The sequence below is a fragment of the Loxodonta africana genome, chromosome 9, assembly GCF_030014295.1.
Source record: "Loxodonta africana isolate mLoxAfr1 chromosome 9, mLoxAfr1.hap2, whole genome shotgun sequence".
NCBI classification, from domain to species: Eukaryota; Metazoa; Chordata; class Mammalia; order Proboscidea; family Elephantidae; genus Loxodonta; species Loxodonta africana.
In genome coordinates, this window is record NC_087350.1 from 25,302,190 (window position 1) to 25,325,978 (window position 23,789).

Genomic DNA, 23,789 nt, shown 5'->3' on the forward strand with positions numbered 1-23,789 from the left:
TGCGGCCCGTTACACGCAGCGGGTTTCCGAGGCTTGGACCCAGCCCGGCAGGCGGCTCGGGCCGCCGGCACTTACCGACCAGCAGCTCGTCCCGCAGCTTGACAGCCCGGGACGGGGGTGGAGGGGGGCGTCAGGGAGGGAAGGAGACGCGAGTATGGGCTCTGGAGACGTGGACATTCGTCTGGGCCTAGCACCGACCGGGCGTCGCGCATTCCCCTCGCGCAACAGCGGTTCCGGGCCGCGCGACCGTAAAAACAGGAACCGTCACGGCGCGCTCCCTACGCGTGTTTTGCCTCTTCCCGCCCGATTTGCCGCGCGCTCACGCCCCTCCTCCGACACCAAGGACTCCTTCGGGCCTTGAAGACGCCCCGCCCCGTGCGCGTGAGCAAGACAACCTTTAGATCTCGCGAGAAGCCCCCTCCCCCCGCTAGTACAGTGCGCAAACGAGAAAGGAGGAGGGCGCTCCAGGCGAAAGCACTGCAGACGCCATTATCCTCTGTTTCTCTGCCGCACAGACCTCGACGTCTTGCCTGCGTTCCGCTTGTTCGCGGCCTGTAAGTAATTGGAGTTATTGGTCTTGGGTAATATGTATTCAGGCAGGGGTTTGGCCTCCCTGAAAGGCTGCTTTCACTTTTTCCAAGCCTGGTTTTTCTCGGGCCCTTAGCGGCCTCAGCCTGAAGGGAGGCGCCGGCGGAAGGCGGGGTTGTCGCCTCCTCCGGGCTTTGATTGACGCGGCCTTGGGCCAATCTCTTTGCCCTCGCGCCACCGCTGAAGCTTGGGCAGCCAATCAGGCGCGGCGGCGGGGTAGGCTAGCCGAGCAGGAGAAGGCGGGGGAGGGTGGTGGGGGCCTGCGCTCGTTCTCTGTCTAGCTGTGACCGGCTGAGGCGGCGCGGCGGCGAAGGGACGGCGGCCTCGCGCGGTGAGGAGCGGAGCCGGGAGGGCTATCTGTGAGGCGAGGGTGGGAAACGAGTTTTCCCGCTTGAAGTAGGACTTTTTAGGGGGTGCTTGGCGGGTTCCCAGCGAGGAGACGTTGCCGGCTTTCCCCTCCCCCATCTCCGCCATTTTCCTGAGCGTGTATCTGCAGTCCGCGTCGTGGTGCTAGAGATTTTGGGGGAATTGCGGGTGTGTTCTTTCAGGATGAAACATAGTTATGTGGGCTTGGGAAGTAGGCCCCTTGCTTGGGAAGAAGGGGTCGGCGGGCGGGAGCCCGAGGCGACCTGCCTCGCGCCGCGGCGTCGCTCGCATTGTGTGGGCCTCGCCGCACTGGGGTCCTCCTGGCGTGGGGCTGGGCGAGAGCCGGGGTCATCGGGATGGCCCGGGCTGCCTCGGTTGCTTTGTCTCCCGCGGCGGGCGGGGGGAGGGGTGCGGGAGGCTGCGATCTCGGGACCGCGTGGTGGGTGGGGGAGGGGGTCCACGCTCAGCTCCGCCTAGTAGCACGTAGGCGCCATTACGCGGGCCGCCATTTCCCGTCGGATCCGGGTGAGGAGAGGTGCGGCGCGTTTGCCATCGCCTCTGACTTTCCTAAGTCCTGTCTAGGGAGGACCGGGGGTGTTTGCGCACGACTGCCCGAGTGCATACTTAACGTATTTTGGGGGTCTGAAGGATGGCGGGAAGGGACCTAGCCGATTAACAGCGGCGACGTTATTCTTAAATGTAGACTCTCCTATTTTTTTTTTTTTAAGCTCTCGTATCCAAATTTTTCGCCATGCCTCAGCCTTTAATAGTCATGGCCCAGTAGGGTTTTTTCTGGTCGTTAGAAGAGTGGGTTTATCAACAAACGTTATGGAAGGATGGGCGGCGAAATTGCCGCCTTGGTTTTTGCTTTTTCTGTATCTCGGTGATGTCTGGGCACCTCTCTAGTAGAAGGGGTCACTTGGCTTTTTGTGCCGTTCCGAAGAGAGCATCTGAAAGGTGTTTGGGTCCCATCACCGTTATGGCATGTGGGATCTTTAGTTTTTTTATGTCGATGTAATTGTTAAGCTATACTTTTTTCATTCTAATTTAAAATGTCCGTTAGTGAGGAATATAGAGTGTGCAAAGATTCCATTAGCTCTGTTAAGTAACCGAGTCGTGTTGTGTACTAGGTTTTGAGATTTAGTCTCTAGTAGAACTGATTATTGGGTATGACTTGTATTGCCGTTATATTTGTGAACTCCCAGGATTTCAGAAAATACCATGCAGTTGTAGGAAACCCATCAAGATCAGAAATTCCAACATAAAAATAATTTTGTCTCCTCTAAATAAGATGCAGTTAACAGATTTTGAAAAACAAAATCGAAACTGATAAGCTCATGTGCTGTCTGTCTTTGTATACAATAGTGAAACGACTAGTTGCCGTGGTGGAAGTCAATTCAGTGGCTTAAAAACTAGTGTTTTCCATTAGTTTAAAAAAAAAGTGTTGTTTGAGTTTTGGCAGTCGTTTGGATTTTAAAATCATGAGATGAAGAATCAAGTTTTAGAAATGGTCATGTAGTTTGTGTTCAAGTCAGCATTATGGTCAGAAATTAGTGTTCAGTTATAAGAATGAACAAAAAAGCAAAACTGATTTATGTTTTTATAGGCTACTGCAGCACTAGGGTGTCAGTTGTTGGTCCCGCCCAGAACAGTTCTGCTCTGCAAGGATATATAATAACTGGTACGTTCCAGAAGCAGAGTCATTTCTTTGCTTGTCTTAATATTTAGCAAGATACCAGGCTTACTCTACCATGAGCCAGATATACTAGCTGCTCTATTTTTTAACAGATCGGTGTGTCCGTTTACTACAAGAAAATGGAAACTGAACAGCCAGAGGAAACCTTCCCCAACACTGAAACCAATGGTGAATTTGGTGAGAAAGCTTATTTCCCATTGTATTGTTTTTGTTGTGGTTTTAATACACTGTTGTCTTTTATGTAAATCATTTTAATTTCATAGCTAGAAATAATCTGTTGCTCGCATCTTAGTTTGAAGTATTGCCCCGCGGTAGATTGTGTTTATTGAAAGCGAAACAGGCTTTGATTCATATCTGAAAGAACTAGATTTATAACAGCTTTTGTCCTTGAAAAACACTTGAAATTAGGGACAACTGTGCTTCAAACAATGAGTTAATTTAAGTTTAAAGTTAGGTTAAAACTAGAATGTAACGAAGTGCTGTTTCTTGAAGACATTGGTCATGTTGTTGAAATCTTAACTGTTAATTTTTAGGTAAACGCCCTGCAGAAGATATGGAAGAGGAACAAGCATTTAAAAGATCTAGGAACACTGATGAGATGGTTGAGCTGCGCATTCTGCTTCAGAGCAAGGTATGAGTTTATTCTCGATGATTTGGAAGTGTTTTAATACTCCAGCAGAAATTAAGATTAGTTATTTGGTTCTTTGGGCAGTCTTCAAAATCTTACAGGTTAAAGAATATAAAGGATTTGTTTCGTGTGATTTTTTTTTTTTTTTTTTTTTAACCTATAGCTTTGGTATATAGCTCTGGTTTTTATTTTGCTGACAAGATAAAAACCATGTGATGAACCACTACAGGAAGATGGGTGGGTGTAATCTTTAGGGCATCAATGAATTGGCTCTTGATTACGTGGTGAGTTTATTTTAGAATATCTTGGTTAGTCATTTATGTGCAAGATGAGGGTATATAATGTCGGTAAAAATTACTTTATTATTTTAGAGAAGGGTATTATAAAATTAGTAAGTGTTTATGTTACATACCCGGAATGTGTTTTTGGCATTCTGGGTAGAGAATTGGTTTTATCCTGAGGGTTTGGATATCCCCGAATAGATTTTCAGCCCAGTAACAGGTTGGAGCCGGGATTTTTGGAGGGGCAGGGAAAGGGGTCAAAGCCAAGAATGTTGGGAGATATATATTAAATTTATAGAAAGGCAAAAAAAAAAAATCCTCTTTTTACTTTCTCCAGAATGCTGGGGCAGTGATTGGAAAAGGAGGCAAGAATATTAAGGCTCTTCGTACAGACGTAAGTATTAAAGAGTTTAAACTACTAAACAAGCAGCTTCTGTTTACGTGTTTCTAGAAGTTTAAAGATTTGAATCAGAGGAATCATAGACTAGACATAAGCCATTTGTAATGATTAATTACATGGATGATTTCTCAATTTGCCATTTTTGTTTTTTAACAAAACTCAAAATTGAGTTATGAAGGAGGAGGTTTATATTAAACTCCTTCATTTACTAATAGGATTCAAGCAAATTAATCACTTCAAAGCAAGATAACACCTAAATTAGAAATATTGACAAAAGTATAGAAACTTAATTGCACCATTTTCTGTGTGAGTAGATTGCTGTGTTACTGAAAACCATTGCAGGTGGCTGATTAAACCCCCAATTTTTTTTCTTTTAAGTCCATCTGTTCTTTTAACAGCTTGCCCGTGGAGCACAAAGAAATTAGTGTTGAGGTTGCATGATTTAAATGTGGGTAAAGAATAGAGCAGGAACATACTCGCACAATTGGGAAGCGGTTTGTTACTGCATATAATTTTAAGTCTTCGTATTTTATAGTGGGTTGACTCTTGTGATTAGACACAGTAAATGTTGGCATCCCCAGAAGTTAGTGTATTTATTTATAGGACTTTGCTACATGAAAATTACTGAATTTTTTCCTCAGCGTACACATTGTTTTATTTTCTTGCTAAAATTGAGGCAAATAATAACTTGGTGTTGAATACTTATTTGACAGTTTTTTCATTTCTCTCTTGGTCGCAGATCTTTGTATGTTCCTCTTGAATGCTATAAACTGAACTTGAAAATTTTAAAATTTTATAAATCTACCTGTTAGGATCTAGGAGTGCATTTTAAACCTTCAGGAAACAACTAGTCTTCTAATAGGGTTTTTTGGTGGTGTGGGAATTTTCGTTTTGTCTTTTATAAATCTCTCTCTTCTTAATCCAGATGTTCTGTATAATAATCTGGGTTAGTAATTTTCCCCATTTCCTCAAGAGTTTCAGTAAACTTTGAGTCATGACAGGTTTTGTGTCTACCCTCAGGAGCCAGCCTGCTACTGAAACATCATTTATTTACAAAAAAAAAAAGTAGCTAGAACCATCATTTTAAGATCCTTAAATGTTAAGCCACAGTCAGATATAGAGAAGTCCATTATTGTGTTAGTCTTCAGAACAACTTAAGCTTGTTTCATTAATTGAGAGTATGAGTATAGTTTGTATTAAATTAAAATTTATTGCTTTTCCCCCTTTTCCCTCTCCTTGTTTTTTTGGCCATATATCTCCGTTGCCCATGTACTGGATCGACTTACCCCTGCGTTGCCCACCATGACGTTGGCCCATCCGCCCCTGAACGCCCATGTGAAAACCCTGGTTGGCTATGCCCAAAAATGTGCTCGTTGCCAAACGGGTACCATACTTGACAACTTCTGATTGAATGCCCATGCCCAATGCCAACATCCACGAACGCCAATGACCAATGCAGTACAATGCCAGTGTTTCAGTCCCAGACAGCAGTGGCCCCGAGCGGTATGTCCCAACAGTTTATGCCTCACTGCCTGATTAGAAAGAGAGAAATGTATTTTATTACCTGCCTTTTATATAATTAAATAGTATCCCCTTTAGACGGTGTATTGTTTTTCAAGTTTCTGTCTTATTTTCCCCATTAAGTCTTTTTGTCACTGAACTTTTACCGTGAGTTGCCCACCCAAACGATCGACTAATTTTATTTCGATGGAAGGAGCACAGCTTCAAGTGTTGCATATTTGCTGCATTGTAAATCAAATTGTTACCGAAATAGTCTCTCGCTCTGTCTTCGTGGCCCACCTTTGCTTCCCAACATTGCCTGTTCATAATTTTTTCTGATGAAATGCTAACTCTGGTTCACTTTCCTTCACTTCTCATTTGTGTTGTCTTTGTTTTGTCTTGCATTTGTATTTGTTTTCTTGCAGAGCCCATTAGTGATCTAATTTCTAACTGGTATCCATAACCTTATTCCAAATATAATGTTCACCACTTGCATATCCTCCCCCTTCCCCCAACTTTACCTAAGACAAGGTGTGCCAGTTATACCAATGTAATAGCGAGGGTATTCTTAATTAGTGGTGGCGGGGAACATAAATATCAACTCTGCTTCAGTTCTGGTCAATTTATTGCCCACTTAATCTGAGCCCTTCCAAAAGCCCATTCTCTCTGTCTCTCTGCAAGTCTAATACTGTTACCATGTTTGTATTGGGCATAAAACAAAATGCATGTGAGAAAAATCTATAAATAGGCTACTGTAAATGGGGAGTATTAAATAATTGTATGTTACTTCTCTGTAAACGTTTGTATGACTTGTGACAAACAAAACTCATTTTTCTTTTCCACCTTTTTTGTACTATCTGGTATTTGTGATGTTTGACAGCATATTGAGTATCAGTGCTGATATTGAAACAATTGGAGAAATTCTGAAGAAAATCATCCCTACCTTGGAAGAGGTAGGCTCATGTTTTTTGTTTATGTATTTGGCAATGAAAGGGGGAATGTTTGTTTTATTGAGTTATAATGGGGGAGGTGGATAGTACATTTAACAGTTGATAGTAGCCATATATTAAAATCTGTTTTTTAACGTACAGAATCATTATACTTAAATTACTTGTTATTAGATACAGGTGACCACTACTTAAATACGAACTACTTGTGGTCACATACTTAATGTGGATTTAGTTTATATTTTAGTCGGTTTTAGTCTTAGAGGGTTTTCCCCCCTTGAATAAAATGTGTGAATATGTTAGGAAGGAGAATCATTTTGCTCTGATTAGAGAATTTTTAAGCCCTCTGTAATCTTTTATTTACTAGGTATGCAGAGAAAAGTATTTTATATTTATTCTTATTGTAGATAAGCAGTTTCTTATTTGTGTAACATAGACTTAAAATGTGTTGTAGTAGCTTTACCAATATATGCGACAATAGCCTGATCAGACTAGACACTTAACCTATTACTCTTATTTTTCTACTTTCAGGGCCTGCAGTTGCCATCACCCACTGCAACCAGCCAGCTCCCGCTCGAATCTGATGCTGTGGAATGCTTAAATGTATGTCATAGTGCCATTGAACCCCACTGAAGTATGGAGCCTGGCCCATAGGATCGATTTTATTTTTAACATAGTGTACTTTTCCCATCTCTAGAAAAACCTTAAAAACATGATAAATGAATGGTCTTACAACTCACTGTTGACCCTGCTCCATGCTGCAGTGGGAATTAACTACATTCGCAAAGTGCTTTGCAGTCATTTTTATTATGGTGTTATTTGAATGTTAATAATAATTTTGTGGTAACAGCGACATGCTAAATGGCTGCAGTGTGGGTATGGTGTTGCAGGACCTGAAAATAAAATAGTTTTTTAAGGTGGTGCAGAATGTCCTTTTTGGGCCTGGCTATTGAGGATAATAAGCACATAACTGGTAAAGTTATTGAAATATAAATTCAGGTTGCTCACTGCAACAGTATTTTGTTACGCTTATAGCAGATAAGTGTATGTTGGGGGATTCTTGATTTCGGACTAAAATTTTACAAATCTCCCTCCGCAGTACCAACACTATAAAGGAAGCGACTTTGACTGCGAGTTGAGACTGTTGATTCATCAGAGTCTGGCGGGAGGAATTATTGGGGTCAAAGGTGCTAAAATCAAAGAACTCCGAGAGGTAAAGGCAGCTTTTGCTTTTCTCCGCCTGCCATATTTTTTACTGGAAAGTAATTTTTTTCTCTAGATTGGTTTAGTGGGCTTCTCACTCCCCCTTTGATTTCCCTCCCTAAGATCCCCCATTATTTGTATCATTTAAATTGCTGTTAGAACAACAAAAAGGCCTGGCAACACTAGATAAGTTATTTTGTCAAAATTTTTACGTTTCACAAAGCCAGGCTCTGCCCCATAGTTAGTAACAAAGTTTTTATACTGGGCGGGGGGGCAGGGGGGAGGTTACTAAATTCAAATGAAATTGTACCTGAACCTGGAAAACTAGTATGTTTTTATCCTTTTTTAATCTAACTAATTTTTCTCTTTGTGAACCTGTTGCAGAACACTCAGACAACAATCAAGCTTTTCCAGGAATGCTGTCCTCATTCCACTGACAGAGTCGTTCTCATTGGAGGAAAGCCGGATAGGGTTGTAGAGTGCATAAAGATCATCCTTGATCTTATATCTGAGGTATCTTCAGAATACTTTAGATTTAATTTTACGGAACCAAAATTCATCTCGTTGAAAAGTCATTTAAGGATGTTTAGGCAAATAGCTTTTACTTTCTTTTTGTCTACCAATTGTTTTTAAAATTCCAGCTCTATTTTCTATCACCCAGACTTCATCATTTTAATTTAGAAATGCTTTGGGAAGCGGTAGAGGGTGGTCATTTGCTCATAGGTGATTTTTTTTTTTTTTTTTTTTTGTAGTTTCTTGTGTTTCAAATAAAATTTTGGGGTCGGTTGTGGAAGCAAAAGCTACACAGTCCCTCTAGTACTGCTGTTTAATGCTACATTGCTCAGCTTCCCATCCGTTTTTTTATAGAATGTACTGTGATGTGTCCATAGTCGTTTTCTGTGTGTGAAACAGGGAGGAGGTTTGTAGTCTCTTAAGACTTAACTGTGTGAGTAGACGGCTGTTTTCTTCCTTGCGGAGAGTAATGCTCACTTTGTTGTTCAGGACCTGCAAAGTATTGCTTTTTTTTTGTTTCGTAATCTTTTTTTTTTCCTAGTTACTATTTTTGCCTACATTCCCATTCTTAGCTCCAAGGGGGAAAAAAGGGGACTTGAAATGTTTTGTTGAGAGAAGGGTTGGTAAAAACCAAGGTTTTTTACCTTCATTCTGTAAAGTTGCTGTATTTTTCTTTTAGTCGCCCATCAAAGGACGTGCACAGCCTTATGATCCCAATTTTTATGATGAAACTTATGATTATGGTGGCTTTACAATGATGTTTGATGACCGGCGTGGACGTCCTGTGGGATTCCCTATGCGGGGAAGAGGTGGTTTTGACAGAATGCCTCCTGGTCGGGGTGGACGTCCCATGCCCCCTTCTAGAAGAGATTATGACGACATGAGCCCTCGTCGAGGACCTCCTCCTCCTCCTCCTGGACGAGGTGGCCGGGGTGGTAGCAGAGCTCGGAATCTTCCTCTTCCTCCACCACCACCACCTAGAGGAGGGTAAGTTGTATGACTTAAAAGAGGCTGCATATAGGGATTAAGCTATGAGTCAGAATTGACTCGACGGCAGTGGGTTTTATAGGGATAAGCAGGGTGGGTAGACTTTGGTTTGATATGTGTAGTATGTAAATGTAAACAAGCTGAGATTACAACAGCTGTTATGTTTGCAGAGATCTCATGGCTTATGACAGAAGAGGGAGACCTGGAGACCGTTACGATGGCATGGTAAGCTTTCACGTAGCAACTTCTGTGGGTGGGTTGTAAGAGGTCTTAAAGTTGAATGGTTAAAGTTGAAATAGTAACGTAAATCGTTTTGTTCTGTTTCCTGGAGTATTAGGACTTTATTGAGCCGTCTTTGTTCACCCAAAATATGTAGCTGCTGCCCTGTATTACTTTTTTGGGGGGGGGGCATGAAATAGGATGTAGCTGTATAAAAATCATAATTGTGACAAATATAACGGAGGTTCCTGTTAATAGCAGTGTTTATCACTAACACAGGTTGGTTTCAGTGCTGATGAAACTTGGGATTCTGCAATAGATACATGGAGCCCATCGGAGTGGCAGATGGCTTATGAACCACAGGTTGAGTATCATGTTTTAGCATGCATACCAGTTATTTAAGATGTTTACTTGCTCATCCATACGTGTTTCGTCCCCCCTCCCCCATGTGGTGTGTTTGTTTCTTTGAATGCTGTGTACCTGAATGTGTGTTTTTCTTTGAGGATTGTCTTCTGAATTATGTTCATTTGAAGTAAACTCGGGAGGCTTTGGGAGAACTTGGATTTCCTAAACTGATGGGTTTTCATGAGTATTAAGGTACTTGGCTGAGAAATTTTGAAGGCAAAGTAATTTTCTGTTTTCTTTTTTCTATTTTTAGGGTGGCTCCGGATATGGTAAGTTTTCTCCTTTGTGAAATCAAAATATTTCATGTTTTCTAAAAGAACTTGATGCTCATTATTTAAATCAGATTATTCCTATGCAGGGGGTCGTGGCTCGTATGGTGATCTTGGTGGACCTATCATTACCACACAAGTAACTATTCCCAAAGATGTAAGTATTTCTAATGAATTTTTTTTTCTGATTATTGAGCCTTAAATTCCCCGCCTTTTAAATAAAAGTTGTTAACAAAAATACTCTATTTGAGGGTTGAGATTGTGTTTTAAGAGCCTTCAGTGAGGTGTCATTCTGCAGTTTGAGGCTTAACAAATGATGTCCAGGATTACTAAAATAAGCACTTAGTGTAACCCTTAGTCGGCTTATTAAGGGAAATTTTAACATGGGTGGTAAACATACGTTTTTATCCACACCTTGACTAGTTAGGGGCATTAGGTAATAAAGCAGTCCTCAGTAAATAAATACAGAATTGATACATCTGGTGGCTATTAAAAATTCAGTTGATAACTTGTTAAAATGTGTCCCAGACACTTTATTTTATTTTTCAATTTTTTTCAGTTGGCTGGATCTATTATTGGCAAAGGTGGTCAGCGGATTAAACAAATCCGTCATGAGTCAGGAGCTTCAATCAAAATTGATGAACCTTTAGAAGGATCCGAAGATCGGATCATTACCATTACAGGAACACAGGACCAGATACAGAATGCACAGTATTTGCTGCAGAACAGGTCAGTTTAAGTTTAGCTTTATGATAATTTAAACATACTAAAACTTTAAAAAGCTTTCCCTCTCAGTTGATTTTTCTTTTAGAAGCCATGGTGTCTTAGCCTTTTGGGGACCTAACTTCTAAACACTCTAATAGCTTTGCCTTAATTTTTTTCTGCTTTCTTACTAAAAACGAAGACATTCAATACTAATCTTGCTGGAAGAAGCCCTAACCAAGTAAACTTCTCCATTTCTCTGGTGAAAACTGCTGCCAAAACCACATGTTAAAATAATGCAAAGCCTGTAGAAAATATAGAAGATTCAGTGGATGTTGGTCTAGTTCTGTGTGGAAGACTAGTGATTTTGTTGTTTTTAGATAACTAAATTGACAACAAATCACAGTCTGCCATATGGCACAGGCCATGCCTCTACAGGACAAGTGATTGGTGCTGTTAAATGCAGCATTTCACACCTTACTGGCTTTTCTTTGTCTTCTCTATCAAACATTAACAGCTTGATTTCGTTTTCTTAATTCTGTTTTTCTAATGTCTAATTTATTAATCACTTTTCTTGAACTTTACGCTATTTTAATTTGCAATTGCTAATGTTTAATTCTTTTAAATGTATTGGACATGATTATGATTTTGACTTAGCATTGAAATTGTCTTAATGTTGATTCAGATGTTAAGAACAAAAATTCTAATTCGTACTTTTTTTTTCTTTTCTTTTATAGTGTGAAGCAGTATGCAGATGTTGAAGGATTCTAATGCAAGATATTTTTTCTTTTTTATAGTGTGAAGCAGTATTCTGGAAAGTTTTTCTAAGACTAGTGAAGAACTGAAGGAGTCCTGCATCTTTTTTTTTTTTTTTATCTGCTTCTGTTTAAAAAGCCAACATTCCTCTGCTTCCTAGGTGTTCTGCATTTGAGGTGTAGTGAAATCTTTGCTGTTCACCAGATGTAATGTTTTAGTTCCTTATAAACGGCGGGGGGAGGGTGTGCAAAAACTAACATTGAAATTTTGAAACAGCAGCAGAGTGAGTGAATTTTATTTTTTGTTCATTGTTGGTGGTTTAAAAAAAATCCCCCCATGTAATTATTGTGAACACCTTGCTTTTGTGGTCACTGTAACATTTGGGGGGGTGGGACAGGGAGGAAGAGTTAACAATAGTCCACATGTCCCTGGCATTCTCTTCAGAGCAGTGTGCAAAATGTAATGCTCTTTTGTAAGAAACGTTTTATGATTTTTAAAATAAATTTAGTGAACCTATTTTTGGTGGTCCTTTTTTTTTTTTTTTTTTTGAAGATTTTTCATATGGCTGAATTCCTCAACCCACCCCCAAACTAAACACTAAATTTGACTTTCAGCTCTTCTCTTGGATATAAGTGCATCTCTTCTTGGACATAGGCAAAATATCGTGGCAGATTGAGTGCTGACTTGATGGTTTGAAAGTCCATTATCGGGAAGAAATCCCATCACACATACGCTTACAATAAGTCTGGGGTTGTTTGTTTCGTTTTTGCAAATGCTTGCCCCTACTTTGAAACAATTTTCTATATTATTAATGATGAAGAACCCAGATGGGGAGCAGTACAACAAATCGGGTAGTGATAGAAGTACATACCAGAAGCCTGATTGGCAGCAAGTTTTATTAGAATAATACTGGGTTACGGACGTGACTGATGGTGGATAAATTCTGATTATTTTTATTAGATAATTTCTCACCTATAGATTTATGCTGTCAACCTGCTAGTGTCTATTAGTTAACTTTGTAAAATATATATATATTCTTGTTTTCCATTGTATGCAAATTGAAAGATAAAGATGTACCATTTTTCTGTTGTATGTTGGATTATGTAGGAAATGTTTGTGAACAATTCAAAAAAAAGATGAAAAAAGTTCCTGTGGATGTTTTTGTGTAGTATCTTGGCCTTTGTATCGATAGTTTAAAGTTCACTTTCAAATAAAACTCCCATGATGCTAGATTTGGTGTGTGCCCAGTTTGAACTAGGGTTGATCGACACATGTAAAATTTGTTCAAACATTCCTCTTGTAAGGAAATACAGTGATTTTAAATTATTTCTTGTGTGAAGTGTTTTTCTAGCATTTATAAAGGAAAGCTCATCTGTAGGATTGATTACAAATTGCACTAGTTGGGCTCTTGATGCGTTAAAAGTAGTTTGGCATAATGAGAGTGAGTCATTCAATTCTAGTTCTATTACCAAATTACGAGAAATCAGTTTCTTAGGTTTCTGTCTTTAAAATAGCTGCTAGTTTGATACTTGAGGATATTGGAAAATAGTGTAATTACTGAATATGGTTCTTGGTTTATAATCAATAGAATATAACCTGTTAACATCAAAGTGTCCAGAAAGCATGACGGCAGGGTAACATTTGTATTGAAAAGGATTCAAAAATGCAGTTCTGTTCTACTGAGGTCCTAGGAAGGAGGTTTATATATAAGAATATGAGGTGGGCAGTATTCCTATAGTGGTACATGCCAATATGCTTTTCTATAGAACTTGTGAGATAGATACTGTGACAGCATCCTTAAGATTTCTCAGTGGTGCAAACGGGTAAGCAGCTCAACAGCTAACTGAAGGGTTGGCGGTTTAAGCCTACTCAGGTACCTTGGAAGATGCCTAAAGGTCATATAACTTGAAAGCTCAGTTCTCTTCATGTGGGTTAGCCTTGAGTCTGAATCTACTTGGTAACACTGGTAGTTGCCCCAAAGGTGAAATTAGGCTGGATTCTCTGTGGGTTAACATTGCTTCTTAAATACGCGTAAGGTGGAGCTGCTGAGGGCGGTATATCCTGCATTTGCTGAAATGAGCCCTTACTCTAAAGTTAATGACATTTTAATAAAATTGTTACTCCTGTGGGAGAAAAGTATACCAGGAGAACACTGCCTTTCAAAGTTGGCAAAAATTAGGTAAATACTATATGCTGAATATTAACTAAAAAGTTTACATTTTGCCCTTTATAAATCCTGACCTTCCACGAACCTACTGAAGATAGAAGATTTGCCTTTGAAGAATTAGGTATACAGTATTGGGAGGGAGCGGTCTTCTGCATTATAATTCCTATTGATTGGTCAACCAGTAGGTATTCAAAACATGGTCTCAACTAGGTTGGGTTGAGGAAATTCTCAGGAGGGATGAGACAAACATACAAATTTAAAATCAGTTCATTAAGCACTCAATTTTAAAACATCTCAAAAATGTTATTAGCTACTGTTTTTTTGAAAGTCTGTTACCAAAATGTCAACAGATGTGTTTGAAATGAGATTGCACTAGTTTTTCAGGATTAAAGGGAGGAATTTAAAACCTTCCCCTATTTCTAATTCAAATTTTAATAGTTTGTCTTCTGTTCAGGCTAAATGTAAAATACTTGGGTTTTCTTGATCGCGTAGTTAATTCTAAATCTCTGATCATTGACACTACTGGAGTACAGAAACAACCAGGAAAGCAACTGTCAGCAATTTTTCTCTCAAACATTTCAATGGTTTTACAATGCCTTAAGTGTTAGTGTTCAAAATGAAATTACTCCTCCACAATGAAATAAAAGATCTTGTGATTTGTTTAACTTTGCTAGGTAAAGGTCTGTATTTAAAATGCTAGGCCATGGAAACTCAATAGGTTAGTCTGATTTTAAAATGAGTGCCATCAAAACTTTATTGGAAAGGTTTCAGTCTTGATGGTAGTTTAATTCAACATTGAATATTTTACAGCTCCCGTTTATTGTCAGTTTGCCATTGCTGGCAAGTTTAAAGTACCCAATCTCTTGGTGGCACTGAACTTTCAGAAAGCAGTATTACAGTGTTTCTGAAACACTAAGACCACCAAGGATGCTGGTTGAAAACAAATTCCCAGGCCACACCTCAGGCTGTACTGAATTAAAACAATCTGTAGGTGGGGGCCAGGAGTCTACATATTTACTGAATTCCCCAGATGATTTGGAGTTTGAGGAGCATTGTAATACAGCAAAATGTAGTAAGAACCAGAGATAATGTTTATATATTATTAACTTACCAAGTATATGATTACTGAGGTTTTGCCAGGCATGGTGCAAGGCATAACTAAGGATACAGTCAAGCAAAATCAGACGAGAGAATCCAATAATAACAACAGCAGATGTCTAAAACTGATGAGATGGAACCACAAACTACTGTAAGATGTGTTATAGAAGCCCTCTCCCCCCACGAAAAAAAAGTATGTGTATACACACTTAACAATGTTTAAAACAACAGCCCTTCCTAAAGTGAAACTAGAAATCCCAGTATCTTGCCCCAGATAATTTGGAAGCCAAAATTCTGCCCTCTCTCAGCAGATGAACGAAAGCAGACATTGGTGCTTATATATGTATACGTGGATATCACCTGCCCAAGCCAGGCCTCTCCCCTCCCAGTCAAGAAGTCTGGGCTGAGGAAAGGAGAGAAGGGAATACATACCTGGAGAAAAAGCCCAGGCAGTTAGACTTTTTTTTGTATTTAAACAAATTAATCGAGTCCAGGTGGTTTTAAGTGCAAATAAACACTGGGTGCAAATGTGGGTGAGTTCTATTTGCTGACTGAACAACACAAGCCACAGGGTTGGGGCAAACCAGCTAACCTATAACCTCCACATCATTCTGTTTCCAGGGTCCATAAGGATTTCCTGTCCTCCCACCCAACATCTCTCTACTCCACAAACCCCTCATCTCCATCCCTACACCACCACAGTCACCAAAACACACCTTTCAAAATCCTATTTGAAGTACTTTTCCTGTTGGCTTGTCTTTTTTCCCTTTCTTCCCCTGAAGCCTTTCTACCATTAAGGTAAGGGGGAGGCCAGTTCTAGAATAAAGAAGTCTGTAGAGTAGGGAAGAAAAAGCATGTGATTTAGCTGCTTCTCTGATCAAAAGCAGGGAGCCCTTTTGATAGGAAGGAGAGGAGGAGAACAAGAGTAGGGTAGAAAGGGCCATCTAGGTCCCTCGGAAACCTCCCTAGAATTCAGGCTGGAGGCGAGCAAGTGGGGGATGGTTAGCGAGAGCAGGAACCAGATACCTCAAAGCGAAAATCAAAAACACAGGTACAAGCCTCTGTAAGTAACCCTGAGAGAAAACCCCCTTGCAAAATAAGACCACATGGGGTAGTCAAGCACAATAGAAACAAAGGCCTATCATGTTTCGGCACACAGTCTGAGACTACATACACACACATACAAAACCCACAGAATTTCCTTTGAAATTCATAGAAAATGAAATTTGTTCTAAGAGGGACAACAGTTAAGAGCTAATGGACTTAATAGCAGAAACTCTAAGCCCAGTCAGGTACTACAGAGAGTACATGGTAGCATCTCAAAGGATCTCCCATACCAATGAAAGTCAAGGTGGGATCAAGACAATCAAGGAAGACCACTGGGGCTGAATGCTTAGAAACCAAACCACTGGTTTAACTAAGGTCATTCAACAGTATCTATGGAGAGAGCAAAGGCCAAAATTCAGGCACCACAGCAACAGGTCAGACAGCTTGCTGACCAAAGGTCCTTTCCCTCCTATCAGAACATCTAAACCTCCCTTTGCATCCAGAAGACATCTTGCAAAGAGGGAGGTGAAAGAAAGACCTTTGAAAGAAAGCAAACAACCTTAATAAGGGAGTTGACCTTTAGATTTCTGTAACTGAGTATTTCCCTTAGATGAGACCATTTAAAACTGGAAAAGGCCAGAGCAGTCTTGGAAGACACTTTGCCTGGACTGTCTCCTTGCTTGGCCAACCAATAAAGTTCACTTTCATTCTCCGCAACTCAGTCTCTGTCTTTTGATCCTGACAAAGTTGCACGGAGCAAAAACTGGAGTTCCAGCGACATTTTCTGGCGAGCCAGCCAAGAGTCATCGTTTGATGTCAGGAGGTGGATGGGTCAGAGGACCCAGCCGAAAGTCAAGCATGTGCCGGATTTCTCCATGGGACAGTCAGCAGGTCCTCGAGGCCGATACCACTCCCACTCCCAACGGTGATGCCTCCTAGGGAAACAGAATGCAACCTGTGATTCCCTGGGGAGGAGGACATTTGTTCCTCAATGAATAACAACTTTAAAATTGCCTTAACGATATAGTCTGCTGTAACAGTTTGCTTAGGTCTGTTCTGTTTTCCTGTAACTTGTAAAACTTGCATAAATGTGACCTCGTAGAAGTCTGCCAGTACACCGAAATTCTGCATGTCGAGGCGACCTCATAGGGGCCAGCAGGTACACCGAAACTCTGTAATAGCCACCTAGGACTCCTAAGGTAATTGTTCTCTGTTCTGATATTCTCTTTTAGCCATGGGTAATTCTAAAAGTATTCCTGATTGTTCACCCTTAGGATGTATTCTGAAAAACTGGTAGAAGTTCAGGTACGATCCTATGAAGAAAAAGAAACTTATTTTCTTGTGTAATACAGCCGGGCCACAATATAAATTAGATGATGAAAGGTGGCCAGTTAAATGAATCTTTACAATGTAACACCATACTGCAGTTAGATTTGTTTTCTTCTCGCATGGGAAAGTGGGATAAAAAGTATTATGTAGAAGCTTTTATGATGTTGTAAAGAGATAAAGAGAATCAGGAAAAGTGTAAAGTGTGCCTTCAGACCGCCAAGGGGACTAAAGGTCAGAAAAAGCCAGAAATTTTAGAACAACCCCTTGAGGAATTCTCAGACCCCCTGGGTCTGCCACAACCTTCACCCCTTACCCCCAGCTCCCCTCAAGCCCCAGGGACCACCACTTGTACAGGGTCCCTCTGGAAGCTCCTCCACTTCTGTCTCCACTATACATGAAGCAGGGCTATTGGCCATCAGATTCGGCCTCAGAACAGGTGCCCCAACCACGTCGGAGCCATCAGGCAGGGCTTTACCCACCTCTGACAGACTCCAGCTGCAGGTGCAGGCATGGTACTTGAGAAAGCTCACGAAGAAGCCAAGAAGCATCATGCTGAGCAGGCCCAAAATTGGGCAGCGGCTGACACCATCCCCCTTAGGGACCCCGGCTGGGGCCCTAATGTGCAAGAACAGCAGAGTCCTTTGAAAATGCTAGGCTTAATCAGCCATTTTCATAGGGCAAAGTGTCCCAGACATCCAAAAGAAACTTCAGAAAGCCGAAGGGGGCATAGCCATGTCAATCCCAGTTGAGATTGCCTTCAGGGTCTATACAGGCAGGGAAAAGGAGAACAAAGAACTTTCAGAACAGAGAGAAAGCAGGTGAGCAAAAGAGCAAGCTAATTTTCTTATAGCCACCTTGGATCAGGGGACTGGCAGGAATGCCAAAGAAAAAGAGGGCCTCCCAAGCAGACAAGACTTAAGCCTGGTGATAAACCCCAGTTGGATAGAAACCAGTGTGTCTATTTTAAAGAAATGGGACACTGGAGAAAGGAGTGCCCCAAGAGGCTTCAAAATAAGCACCCACTGAACCCAAATAAACCTCTGGGAGTAGCCCAGCTCCCAGCCACGGCATACTCTGAGGATGAATCAGACTGAAGGACCCAAAGGCAAGTCCTCCACCTGAGCCTCTGGTTACAATTAAGGTGGAGGGAAAGCCCACTAAGTTCCTAGTGGACACTGAGGCCACTCACTCAGTCTTAACTAAAAAACAACTATCTGTTTAAGAAACTGAGTCTTCAACCATGGAGTATGAGTTTATTCTTCAATGTTTGCATTCTGTTAACTGTGATTTTTTTTTCCTTTGGCCTACCTGTTCGTATTTCACCAGTTTTAAAATAGTAGGCCTCTTATTTTTTTTAAGCTAGACCCTGTTTCATGCAAATATGAAGCTGTGGCTCCCAGACCCCGGGCACCTTGCTTTAACTAAATCCAACTCCCAAACCCTATGCCTGGGCAATCCAATGTTTAGATGGCTCAACAAAACCCTTCTGGTCTTTAGGACTAACTACTCTGTTTTGACTGCATGTTTAGACCCTGACTCCTACCTCCTAGCCAAATTCATTACTAACAGACTAAGCTCTATCAACCTCAATATGGTCCTGACACAATAGCCAAGCTATCAAGCCATACCACTACCCTCACCTTATGATCTTAGGCTGGAAACTAGCCAACAGTCCCAAGAGGGAGAACTCCAAACTTTTAGAATTGCCCCACCCTGGCTTACCACCCTTCTCAGCAGGAACCAGTTCAAAGAGTCATCGTCCAGTCTCCCCTTTCCTGCAGTTCATTGTCTTGCCACTAACTAATAACTGTTAGTATCAAAAGAAAAAGAGGGAATAAGACAGAGCTAGCCATAGAGCCATTTTTTCTTAGCCTAAAGACAGCCTCTCACCCAGCCCATTTCCTGGAGTGCTTTCTTTCCCCCCTCAGAATCCCATTGAAGGGAAACAGCAATGGGCTGGGCAAAACCAACTAAAACTGGTCCTGCCCCACAACTTGGCACTCCACATAACCTTTAGCTCATTAACTGTTCTCAAACCAAAGGACTCCCTTTAATAATCCTTGTAAGTTTGGTTTGGTTTTTACATATTCCCTTTATTTCTGTTTATCTGGAAATGTCCTAATTTCTCCATTATATTTGAATGACAGTTTTTCAGTATACATTATTCTTGGTTGGCAATTTTTTTTCTTTCAAGGTTTTATATATGTCATCCCATTGCCTTCCTGCTGCGTGGTTTCTGCTGAATAATCAGAGCTTAGTCTTATTGTTTCTTCTCTGTCTGTGACTTTTTGTTTTTCTTGAGCTGATCTCAAGACTTTGTCTTTGGTTTTAGTGAGTGTGATTATGATACGCCTTGGTGATTTTCTTTTGGTGTCTATCCTACATGGAGTTCATTGGATGGTCAGCTTTTAGTCTTACATGATATTAGGGTAGTTTTCTGTCAGCAATTCTTCAAAATGATCCTCTCTGTGTTTTCCATTTTCTCTCCCTGTTCTGGAACTCTGATCACTTGCAAATTTTTGCTTTTGATTGCATCCCACATAATTCTCAGGGTTTCTTCATTTTTCTTCATTCTTTTTCTGATTTTTCTTCAAACAGACTTGTATCCAAGTGTTTGTCTTCAGTTTCACTGATCCAGTCTTCCATCATTTCAAACCTGCTCCTCAGTGCTTCTATGACACTGTCCATTTCTGAAATCTTGTTTATCTTTTAGCATTTCTAATTGTTGTTTTCGTATGATTTCTGGTTGTGAATTTATTTTGGCACTTTATTCCTGTATTATTTTCCTGAATTATTCCATTTTTTTGTCTGTATTTTCCATTAATTTGTCGGCCTTTTCCATGAATTTGTCTATTTTTTCCTCATTTTTGTCCACTTTTTGCTTCAATTCTTGGATAGCTCTGAATATTAGAGATTTGAATTCCCTGTCAGGTAGTTCTAGTGCCTTTTCTTCTACCGGAAAATTATATGGTGTTTTATTTTGGACACCTACTGGAACCATCCTGTCCTGTTTTTGAATATGTTTTGATATTGTCTGCTGTCTTCAGGACATTCAGTAGTTATTTTCTTCATCTCTTGGTTGTTGATCTGTTTGTTTCATCCTGCTTTTTTGTTTTATTTGGTTGTGTCTGAGCAGACAGGCTGTGCATTCTTTGTTGTTTGCTCGTCTGCGGTCATGACATTTTTCACCTCCTTGTCCAATGGGCAGGTCCAGTCGCTCAGCTATGGTGCAGCAGGGCAGGTCCAGCTGAAGGGGAGGGGCTGGGATGGGTTGTTTGTGGTACATACTAGGGCCCACAGGGCAGGCCAGGAATCATTGCTGGGCAGATTCTGGTAGGCCGTGCCTGTGCTGCTCAGGGGTGTGATGTTCAGCGCACAGTGCAGGTTTGCAGGAAGGAGTGGAAGGTTTGATGTGTGGAGCTAATATAAGTATGGGAAAGAGGAAAGAACAGAGAGAGAAACAGGAGCCAAAAACAAAGAAACAAACAAAAGAAAGTGCTAAGGGAGCTTACCATTGGAGCAGAGAGATGAGAAACCAAGAAATGGAGAAAAACAAAAAGGAAAAAAAGAAGTAACCAGATAAAAATTTGAAAAGAAAGAAAATAAAAGCCCCCAGGGGTCCCACTGGGTGTGGCCACAAAGACCAGGGAGTGGTTCCCAGGCTGGCTAGAGGGGGTATAGATGTCACACAGTGCCAGGTATTCAGGAGACAGAAAAAGAAGGTAAGTATAGAGAGATGAGAACTGAGACCTGAAGAAAGATAGAAAAGAAAAAAAAAAGAAATACCCCCAGGAATCCCACCAACTGCGGAAGTGGCTCCTAAGCTGTGCAGTGCAGCCTGGCTAGAAGGTGTTCCCAAGCTGCGAAAAGAAGAAAACAAACAAACAGAACAAAGCAAAACAAAACAGAGCAAAAAAAAAAAAAAAAAAAGCCCCGGGGATCCCACCAGCATGGTGTCTTGGGCCGGGGGAGTGGTTCCCCAGTTCAGTGGTGCCTCACAGCCTTTCAAGAAGAAGCAAAGATGGCATATGAAGCCATGTGTTTGAAAGGAAGGGGGAGGGGGGGAGTTGGTGGGAGGCACGGAACAAAACAAGAGAAATGGAAAAAAGCAACATCAGCAACAGACAAATGGCACTCAGGTCACCAGCCAGTGTTGGCAGGGCAAATCCAAGTGGCCTGGGGTGGAAGCATTTGCCTGCTAGCCAAGAGACTGCAGCCACCTGGAAGCAGAGGAGACTGAGGGGGAGGAAGTAGGGTGGAGTTAGGAAAGCATATATTGCTGGTTACTGGGCGCTTTGTCTCGGCTGGGAAGTTCATGAAGCTGCTTTTCTGTACTCACTGTCTGTCAATCTCCGATGTGGGTGGAGTGAATCCAAGTGGCACGGAGGCTTCACTTCCTGGCTGGCCGAGCCACCGCTGCCAACCAGGAAGGGTGGAGGTAGAGCAGCAGGGAGAGGATGTGAGATGGGAAAGCATGTATCGCTGGTTACTGGGTGCTCTGTCTTCTGCTGGGAGCTCGGTGAAGCTGCTTTCCTATGCTCCCTGTCCACCGATCTCCTGCAGAAGTCCAAGATGGCAGATACATGCTGCGTTAGCTGATAGGAACCTCCACACATATTTCTCCTCGTTCTCTGTCTCTGTCAGTTTCTTATTCCATTTGGTGCTTTCCTGAGTTCTTTATCACTTCATTTGATACTTTAGGTTCCAGGAGTGACATCTGTCTCTGTTTTAACTTAGTTTTTTGGGTCTTTGCTGTGGAGGGACGGTGTGGTACTTCTGTCTATGGCACCATGTTGGCTGAAATCCCCGAAGGCTGTAGTCTTTATCTTCATCAGTAAGTACTTCAAGTACTCTTTGCTTTCAGCATGCAAGTCATGTTCTTCTTCATATAGTCCAGTTTCTTGGATTATTTGTTCAACATACAGATTGAATAAGTACTGTGAAATGATACAACCCAGTCACACACTGTTCCTGACTTTAAACCACACAGTATTCCCTTGTTCTGTTCAAATGACTGCCTCTTGGACTATGTACAGGTTCTGCATGAGCACAATGAAGTGTTCTCAGATTCCCATTCTTCACAATGTTATCTATAATTTGTTACGATCCACACAGTCAAATGCCTTTGCAGCATCAGTAAAACACAGGTAAACATCTTTCTGGTATTCTCTGCTTTCAACCAAGATCCATCTGACATCAGCAGTGATATCCCTTGTTCCATGTCCTCTTCTGAATCTGGCTTGAATTTCTGGCAGTTCCCTGTCCATGTACTGCTGCAAACACTTTTGAATGACCTTCAGCAAAATTTTACTTCTGTGTGATATTAATGATATTGTTCAATAATTTCCACATTTTGTTGGATCACCTTTCTTTGTAATGGGCACGAAGATGGATCTTTTCCAGTCGGTTGGCCAGGTAACTGTCTTCTGAATTTCTTGGCTTAGAGGAGCGATCACCTCTAGCACAGCATCCGTTTTTTGAAACATTTCAATTGGTACTATGCCAATTCCTGGAGGCTTCTTTTCGCCAATGCCTTCAATGCAGCTTGGACTTCTTCCTTCAATACTATGGGTTCTTCATCATATGCCACCTCCTGAAATGGTTGAAGGTCTACCAAATCTTTTGGTACACTGAGTCTGTGTATACCTTCTACCTTCTTTTGATTCTTCCTGTGTCATTCAATATTTTTCTCATAAAATCCTTCAATATTACTTGAGGCTTGAGTTTTTTTTTTCTTCAGTTCTTTCAGCTTGAGAAATGCTGAGTGTGTTCTTCCCTTTTGGTTTTCTAACTCCACATCTTTGCACATTTCATTATAATACTTTGTCTTCTTTAGCCGCCCTTTGAAATCTTGTGTTTAGCTCTTTTACTTCATCCTGTCTTCCAGATACTTTAGCTATGCTATGTTCAAAGAAAAGTTTCAGAGTCTCTCCTGACATCCACTTTGGTTTTTTCCTTCTTTCTTGTCTTTTTAATGACCTTTTGCTTTCTTCATCTAAGATGTCATTATGTCATGCCACAACTCTTCTGGTTTTTGGTAATTAGTGTTCAGTGTGTCAAATCTATTCTTGAGATGGTCTTTAAATTCCTGTGGGATATACTCAAGGTCATACTTCGGCTCTTGTGAACTTGTTTTAATTTTCTTTAGCTTCAACTTGAACTGGTATATGAGCAATTGATGGTCTGTTCCAAAGTTGGCCCCTGGCCTTGTTCTGACTGATGATATTGTGTTTCTCCATGGTCTCTTTCCACAGATGTAGTGATTTGATTTGATTCCTGTGTATTCAAACTGGTGAGCTCCACATGTATATTTGCTGCTTAAGTTGTTGAAAAAAGTATTTGGAATGAATAAGTTATTGTTCTTGCAATATTCTATCACATGATCTTCTGCATTGTTTCTATCACCAAGGCTATGTTTTCCAACTACTAATTCTTCTTTGTTTCCAACTTTTGCATTCCAATCACCAATAATTATCACGTATCTTAATTGCATGTTTGATTAATTTCAGATTGCAGAAACTAGTAAAAATCTTCAGTTTCCTCTCATTGGCATTAGTGGATGGTGGGTAGATTGGTATAATAGTCATATTAACTGGTCTTTCTTGTAGATGTATGGATATTATCCTATCACTGGCAGTGCTGTACTTCAGAATAGATCTTGAAATGCTCTTTTTCATAATTGAATGTG

The 23,789-nt window shown here is 41.0% G+C and overlaps 2 protein-coding genes across 9 annotated transcripts in view; one reads left to right on the plus strand and one right to left on the minus strand.

The window, feature by feature from the left end:
• RMI1 (RecQ mediated genome instability 1) overlaps positions 1 to 304 on the minus strand; it is a 47,168-nt gene extending 46,864 nt beyond the window's left edge. The window contains exon 1 of the mRNA XM_003407780.4: positions 76 to 304. The gene's annotated coding sequence lies outside the window, so the exon portion shown is untranslated. The remainder of the gene's footprint in view (positions 1 to 75) is intronic.
• A 115-nt stretch (positions 305 to 419) lies between these two features.
• Positions 420 to 12,786, plus strand: HNRNPK (heterogeneous nuclear ribonucleoprotein K). 8 transcript variants are annotated; one of them, XM_023544720.2, is made up of 17 exons: positions 433 to 554; positions 2,561 to 2,635; positions 2,743 to 2,827; positions 3,184 to 3,281; positions 3,897 to 3,953; positions 5,419 to 5,462; positions 6,340 to 6,412; positions 6,938 to 7,009; positions 7,506 to 7,619; positions 7,994 to 8,122; positions 8,802 to 9,109; positions 9,280 to 9,334; positions 9,608 to 9,691; positions 9,987 to 10,002; positions 10,077 to 10,159; positions 10,562 to 10,731; positions 11,442 to 12,786. In XM_023544720.2, the coding sequence occupies exons 3-17, from the start codon at positions 2,770 to 2,772 to the stop codon at positions 11,473 to 11,475; spliced, it is 1,395 nt and encodes a 464-aa protein (XP_023400488.1). In that variant the 5' UTR covers positions 433 to 554; positions 2,561 to 2,635; positions 2,743 to 2,769; the 3' UTR covers positions 11,476 to 12,786. The 8 variants fall into 8 exon arrangements, with proteins under 8 accessions (XP_064147257.1, XP_064147255.1, XP_064147256.1 ...); XM_064291182.1 differs by lacking the exon at positions 433 to 554 and adding an exon at positions 901 to 919; XM_064291181.1 differs by lacking the exon at positions 2,561 to 2,635 and having other exon boundaries at positions 421 to 554.
• Positions 12,787 to 23,789: the final 11,003 nt, after the last annotated feature.

Excerpts from the sequence above, each read along its gene's own strand:
- HNRNPK (XM_064291181.1), top strand. The coding sequence starts at position 2,770 with ATGGAAACTGAACAGCCAGAGGAAACCTTCCCCAACACTGAAACCAAT. Across the intron at positions 5,463-6,339 it reads GACAGCAGTGGCCCCGAGCG|CATATTGAGTATCAGTGCTG; the intron begins GTATGTCCCAAC and ends GATGTTTGACAG. Across the intron at positions 9,335-9,607 it reads GAGACCGTTACGATGGCATG|GTTGGTTTCAGTGCTGATGA; the intron begins GTAAGCTTTCAC and ends TCACTAACACAG.